We start from the raw sequence: 7,411 nt of genomic DNA, 5'->3' as shown, positions 1-7,411 counted from the left end.
AACAAAACCCTCAGGAGGGGAGGCTGGGCGGGAACTCCCGACTGTTGGCTTTCTACCAGGTAAGTATAAAAAATGACATTTAATCAAAAATGTTATATTTTTTACATACTTATCAGGTAAGAAAGCCAACAATGCCCAGAATGGCACAGAGGCGGAGGGCTGAGAGCGTGGACGCGAGACCTCGCCCGTGCGTCTCTACGTAAAGAGGAACCAAGAAACCCTGAGGAGAGCGATCCACCGGCATCCGCCTCCGCACTATAGGGCGGGTAGGACACCAACCGCTGTCCGGACATCTCCGATAAGGAGGAGGGATCGGCCGACAACCCCGGAAGGGAAACCCAACACGAGAAAAGACAGCTCAACACTGAAAGAGTGGAGAGAAGCAACAGAAAAGTTTATTTGAGGCAAAAAGGGTGTGTAGCTGAGGTCCCCAGCTTGGCACCATACGAGAGGCGGGGGAGTGTAGGCCACCTAAAGAGGAGCAGCCCCGCGCCGAATTAAAGGGTAAGGATCCCCCGTTCTTTGCTGGGCAAAGACCTGGGGTCCTAGCCTTGAAATGCCCGCCAGATCCTCGTTGGAGAGGGTTCGTAAATAGTGGTTGGCGAACACCAAGCCAGACTTCCAGAAGCAGCCCGCCATGATGTCCGCCACCGCAATGTTGCGGTGATAAGCCATGGTGGCCGAGACGGCCCTGATCTCGTGTGGGTTGGTTCGAGTCGGAAGAGGTCTGTCCTGGCCTTTGTAGGCCTCTATGATGGCCGACCGAAGGTATACCCCAAGAGCTCTCCGATCAATCTCCCTTTTGCTCCTCTGGGAGTGAGGGAGGAAGAGCCTCCGCCGCCCCTGCCTAAGGGAGCGGGTACGGTCGGTATACACTCGGAGAGCCCTGACAGGGCAGAGAGAGAGTGCTCCCTCCTCCGTCGGGTCTACCAACGGCCCTAAGGAAGGGATGTGGAAGGTACGTCCCAGTTCGTCTGCCTGTTGGTTCTTGCAAACGAAGTCGGGGGCGAGGCCCAAGGACGCCGATCCTCCATCCGTGGCCTCAAATCTCAGGAGATCCGCCTGAAGAGCGTGAAGCTCCGATATTCGGGCCGCCGAGGCCATGGCCACTAGAAAGGTGGTCTTCACCGTGACGCGGAGGAGGGGAGCCTCTTCCAGAGGCTCATAAAAATCTGACTTGAGGTGGTCAAGGACCACTGCCAGATCCCACTCAGGAGCCCTCGGCTTGCGCCGACCCTCCGCCTGTCGGAAAGACTTGATGAGCTCCCTCAGTACAGAAATGTCCAGTCCCGGCGACCTCTTCCTTATAACGGACATGATGGCCGCCAGATTGGTGTTAATGGAGGAGGCCTTGAGCCCTCGAACGTTGCGCAAGTGAACCAGATAATCAGCTATCTGGGGAAGAGTGGCAGAACCGGCCTCCACGCCGTTGTCTTCACAGAAGGAGGAAAAGGAACCCCACTGGAAGTCGTAGAGCTTCTGCGTGGTTTTCCTCTGTGAGGAAGCCAAGGCCGAGGCTACTCGCTTGGAGTATCCACTGTTCCTGAGCCCCCTTTGAATACAAGCCAAACGTGCAGATCGAATACCTGAGGGTTTTCGTGAACACGGCCGCTTGGCTTGCTTATGAGAAGGTCCCTCCGGTGAGGGATCTGAACGGGATCCTGCAGACAGAGTCTGCGAAGGGGAACGAACCAGGGCCGGGCAGGCCACATGGGAGCCACCAGAAGCAGTCTGATGGACTTGGTGGTCTGAAGCTTGGCCACTACCTGTGCTAGAACCGCTGGGGGAGGGAAGGCATAAGCGTCCATCCCTTCCCACTCTAACGACAGTGCATCGATGGCCCAGGCCGCTGGGTCCGGCACGGGGGATACATAGATCGGGAGCTGGCAGTTCAGCCTGGTGGCAAACAGATCCAACATGGGCCTGCCGAACTGGAGACAGAGGGACTGAAACGTCCGCGGGTTCAGTTGCCACTCTGTCGAAGGAGGCGCGTCCGGCCGGGAGAGAACATCTGCCAGGACGTTCTTGGCTCCTGGAATGTGAACTGCACGGATGCTCAGGCAGAGCCTGTCTACCAGTTCGAACAGGCGGAGGGTCAGGTCTAGGAGAGGAGTGGCTCTGGTGGAGCCTTGACGGTTGATCGTCCAGGCTGCGACTGAGCTGTCCGTGTGGACCAGTAAGGTCTGGTGCCTGAGGGGAACGGACCAATGGAGGATGGCAAGTCGTACGGCGTCCAACTCCAGCACATTGATGTGCCGGTCCTGCTGGGTTGCCGACCAGGTACCTGCCGTCTGGTCCGACCCCAAGTGAGCGCCCCATCCTTGGGTGGAGGCGTCCACGAAAAGGTGACTGGTCGGGAGAGGTGTCCTTAGGGGAACTCCTTTGAGGACGTTGTCGTCCACTTGCCACCAGGTGAGGAAGTGTCTGAGGTGAGGTGGGAGACTTATTGGGTGATGACAGTGGGTCTCCCTGACGTGCTCGTTGAGGAACACCTGAAGAGGTCGGAGCATCAGCCTCCCCCTTATGGTTAGGTCCTGGGCTGACGTCAGGAGGCCCAATATCCGCTGCCACTGCCTGAGGGACAGGGGCTCTGATAGTGCCCGAGTCATCAGGGGCGCTAGCCTGGTCATCCGCTCCTTGGGTACAAAAGCCTTGAAGGCTACTGTATCCAGTATGGCACCTAGGTATTGGAGAGAGGTGGTTGGTACCAGGTCCGACTTCTCCAGGTTCACTAGCCACCCTAGGCGTCGAAGGAGGTGGATGACGAGGTCCTGTTGCGCCTCGAGAATGGAGGGCGAAGGGTTGTGAGCGAACCCATCGTCCAGGTACATAAGGAATTGGACCTGGAGTTCGTGGAGGAACTGGACGATGGGTTGGGTCACACGAGTGAACAGCCATGGGGCAGAGGAAATCCCGAACGGGAGGACATTCCACTGAAAGTGCCTGCCCCCCAGGACGAAACGGAGGTACCTGCGATCCGCCAAGTGAATGGGGATGTGCAGGTACGCATCCTGGAGGTCGAGGGACACCATGTAGTCCGAGGGCTCCAGTAACCGCATGGCTGATGGAACAGTCAAGAGTCGAAAATATGGCGGCTGTTCGAGGTAGGAGGAGTTGAACTCCTTCAAGTCGTGAATCAGCCGCCATTTCCCCGAGTTGCGTTTGGGCCTGACAAAAACGGGGGAATAGAACCCGGGAGTCAGATCCTGGAGGGGGATTTCCTGAACTGCCCCCTTGGAGACTAGAGACTCCACCTGCTCTAAGGTGAGTTGGAACCTGACCGAGTCCATCGGACGTTCCACCGGAGAGCAGGTTAGAGGGGGCGGAGAGGAGATCGGGATGCGGAAGCCACGCTCCAGGATCTGACACACGAATGGGTCTAGTCCTAGCTGACGCCAGTTTGGGACAAAGAGGCTCAAGCGGCCGCCAACGGGTCCGTCGAATGGAGGAATGATAGGTGGCGGAAGGATTGGCGGGCACCAAGAGTCACTTCTTCTTGGACGTCCACTTGCCCTTGTTCCGCTTCCGCGGAGTGCCCTTGCTGGGGGTTTGGAATCCCTGGTTAGCCTGGCTGGGCTGGTTGGACTGGTTCGTGGGTCCTCGGCCACGACCTCCGAACCGAAAGTCGACCTTCCCTGTCCGCTTCCTAGGAGTGGATTGGTCTGCTGGAGGACCTCCCTGACGCTTGCGGGGGGTGGAGCCTGCTGAGGGTCCGCCACCCGTCATGATCCGATTGGTTAGGTCCTGCTGCTGGATCTCATGGCGAGTGCGGAGAGCTTCTGGGATTTCCCCCGCGAACAAGGTGTCTGCCGACACTGAGGCGTGACGGAGGGAGTCCCTAATCTCCGGAGGGAGATTAGTGCGCCCCAGGAAGCCTTCCCGTCTGAGGTTGGTAATGGCAGCTGAAATCCTAGCAGCCGACAGGGTGACTTGTGCCACTCCGCCAGCTACCACTCCAAATGCCCTATACAGAGGTTCCTCACCCTGTTCCATCCCTGCCTCCTTGGCGAAAGTGGCCATAGCTTGGCAGGCGTGAGCAACATAGTTGCTCAGCCCCACAATGGATCTGGCCTCCTTGTCCAAATGGATAAGGTGATTGTCCGACACCTTGTGGGGTACCCCAGCAGAAGCAACACGAGAGGTATCGGGATCCAAGGAGGGAGGATCTAAAGGAATGGGCGAGTTCGCCACTGGAAGCCTGATCCTCTGTTTGTCTGAGAGGAGGAGCTGAGGGGTAAGGCGACCTGGTCCGGCGGTGGCAACAGCCTCCTTCAGTTCCTTAGCGGCTGCTTCAAGGAAGCGGTGCGGAGGGAGGACTTTCCGAGGGGAGAGAACACAGTCTTCAGGGCAGAAAGACTCGCCTCTCGCCCTAGAAGCGGCAGAAGGTTGATCGTCCACCTCCGCCAACACCACACCGGTGTATTCCGCAATTGCCTCCAGTCTAGACGCAGAGTCAGAGACTGGAGGGTTAGGCTCTGGGAGGACAGGGTCGCTGTCATCCCCCACCTCCTCCGGGAGGATAGGAATAAGTGGAGGGTCTCTTGTGTTAATGAACTCCCTAGAGGGGGAGGACCTGGGAGAAGGAGAGCGCCTCGGGGAGTGAACAGGCGTCCGCCTCCGGAGGCGGAGCGGAGAGGAGGGTTCCGCGGAACGAGCCGATGTGGGCGGACCAAGGCGTTGATCAAGGATGGACTCCACTAACCCTTTAACGGAAAGGAGAAGCCTCTCTGAGCGAACCTGCTCCCTGTTACGAGCCTTCTTCGCTTTTTTCTCCTTCCTTCTCTTCTTCTCCTTCCTCCCCTCCGGTGATACGGCTACGTCCTCCCTCAGGAGGGGCCGAGAGGGAGAGACGGAACGGGAGCGAGTATCCCTCCCCTCTGGCATAGTCCTGATGGGGTCCGACTCCATTCCTGACTGAGAGTCGAACTCCTCCGCCTCCTCGTGAATAACTAACTCCTCTGATGCGGAGGGAGAAGGAGGGCGGATGGGAGAGCGAGGCACCGATCGTCTAGATGACGCCGAAGACACTGGCGAACCTGCGGAAGGCGCTGCCTTCTTCCGATGAGACTCCCTCTCGCTCTTCCTAAGTACTGCCAGGTACTGACGAAAGTCCCGCTCAGAGAGGACCTCACACTCTGCACAAGTGTTATCCGCAGCGCAGGGACTCTTGCAAAGCCTACACAATGTGTGAGGATCCCACTTAGCCGACTTCCTAGTGCCGCACTGAGTGCAGAAGGAGGCGAATACCATGGTGGAACGCACGACAGGGTACGCTGCCGAGGGGTGACGGCAGAGTAAACTCCTATCCGAGGAGGATAGGCACGTCACAAGCGAAAGGTCCGACCAGGCGGAAGGTTCGCCTGTCCTCCGCCTCTCCGTCAAGGCGAAAGGTCCGCCAATGCTCCTCTACACCACACAGGGGTTGAGGGGAACGACAGAAGAATCTCCTAGCGAAGGGTCCGCCTAGGCGGAGGGTCCGCCTGACCTCCGCTACTGCGCACAAAGGCGTAGGTGAACGATAGTTAAGGAACCCCTAACGAAAGGTCCGCTCGGGCGAAGGGTTCGCCTATCCGCCAATCCGCCTATCCGCCAGCGAGTAACGCGGAAGCCCGACAAGGGTCCGAGTGCACGAGCCACACAAGCGTGAACCGAGACACAATCGGGACACCCGTGAAGCACGTGCAAGTGGGACGACGGCCGACGACCCACAAACTGCTGGCAAGAAAGAAAAAATCAGCTAGTCGCAGATAACGAAAAACACCTAAAAGCGACTAGAATGATGATAGTAGAGAGAGAGAGAGAGAGAGAGAGAGAGAGAGAGAGAGAGAGAGGGAAATATAGAAAAATGCAATAAACAAAGCACACACTTAACTAGAATCCAGTAGAGCGGCCAAGCAACACGTCTTGACTCGCTCGTCTCTAGTAAGGGAATGGCGTGTCCAGGTCATCTCGTGACCTGGGTGACCTACCGCCCGTATGTTGACCTCGCGTCTCTACTTTTTGTAGACTGTGTTATGAGAGAAATTGAGTAAGCGCTACTCACGTGGGCATTGTTGGCTTTCTTACCTGATAAGTATGTAAAAAATGATATAATGTAGAAATGTTGTACACTAGACGTAGCCATACATTTCCCTCATAATCTCACGGTTGTCTCCCCTTATCTCATACCTTTTTGGGAAAACACGGAGCGGCTTCTGAATTTTAAAAAGTCGGGAAATGGTCTATTTAGGCCGTCAGTAGGGAAATAACCCTTTAAAATATAAAGTCGTTAAACTAACAAGGAACAAGAAATAATCAATGTCCTCTTCGGGACGATATCCTCTTTCATAAAACCTTGACGCGTGACATACATCCTTCTTCATCGACGACACTTGCAGCTACACGTACAACAGCATTTTGTATGCGCAAGCCACATGGAAAAGGTCGGTATACATATTACATCTTCCATTTGTATACCTTTGATTATCATATAGATGTAAGTCTTGAGAGACACACACATGCTCTCTTTCTTTGTGCCTCTCTGGCTCCCTTTGGCTTTCCATGCCTGTTTCTGTCTCTGTGTATGTCTCTCTCTTTTATTCTCTCTTGCTTTGCCTCACAGTGAGGGAGGGAGTGTATGAGAGAGCGACACACATGTTCTCTCTCTCCCTGGTTGCATTACTGAAAACATCGTATATCACATCACTGAAAACATTGTATATTACACACCACTGGAAGCATTACTGCAATCATTGTATATTACACACCACTGGAAGCATTACTGCAAACATTGTATATTACACACCACTGGAAGCATTACTGCAAACATTGTATGTTACACACCACTGGAAGCATTACTGCAAACTTGTATATTACATCATTGAGAGCACTTGTCATTTAATGCACACATTACTGCCTTCGGAGTGTGTCCTTGGTGAGCAAATATACCGAACCTATGTTCTTTTGACCCCGTCGGGCCATCCGTACGAAGTTAAAAAAATCGATGTCCAACAGAAATTGATTACACGCAACACGTGATTTGATGTCTTTCGTATGTTGAGACTGGCGTCGTGACAGAATACATCTTATTACATATATGCAGTGTATATTAAAACTAACTAGATACTGAGTGAGTTTAGTTTTACACCGCACTCCGCAATATTCTAGCTATATGACAGCCGTGTGTAAATGATCGTATCTGGACCAGCATGCATGACGGTTCCTCTGTGGGCACGCGTTTGGGAATAAGTTTGCAGTCACTTTCTCAAGTTTTATTGTGTAACCTAGATCGATAATGTAACACAGGTTTTCCTTATGGTGGTGGTGGTGGTGTGTGTGTATGTGTGTGCGTGGTGGTGGGAGGGGGGGGGGGGGGGGGGGGGTATGTGGTGTGTTTTGGGGGGTGGCGGTAGGGGGCGGCGTTGGTGCACAT

General features: G+C 54.9%; 1 protein-coding gene across 1 annotated transcript; it reads right to left on the bottom strand.

The window, feature by feature from the left end:
- Positions 1–471: 471 nt before the first annotated feature.
- Positions 472–3,290, bottom strand: LOC137257469 (uncharacterized). Its single transcript, XM_067794800.1, has 2 exons — positions 1,693–3,290; positions 472–1,552 (listed from the first exon to the last, which is right to left on the bottom strand). The coding sequence occupies exons 1-2, from the start codon at positions 3,288–3,290 to the stop codon at positions 472–474; spliced, it is 2,679 nt and encodes an 892-aa protein (XP_067650901.1).
- Between the last annotated feature and the right edge of the window lie 4,121 nt (positions 3,291–7,411).

Source organism: Haliotis asinina, chromosome 12 (genome assembly GCF_037392515.1).
Source record: "Haliotis asinina isolate JCU_RB_2024 chromosome 12, JCU_Hal_asi_v2, whole genome shotgun sequence".
Classification (NCBI taxonomy): Eukaryota; Metazoa; Mollusca; class Gastropoda; order Lepetellida; family Haliotidae; genus Haliotis; species Haliotis asinina.
This window is presented reverse-complemented; position numbering and strand designations above follow the sequence as displayed.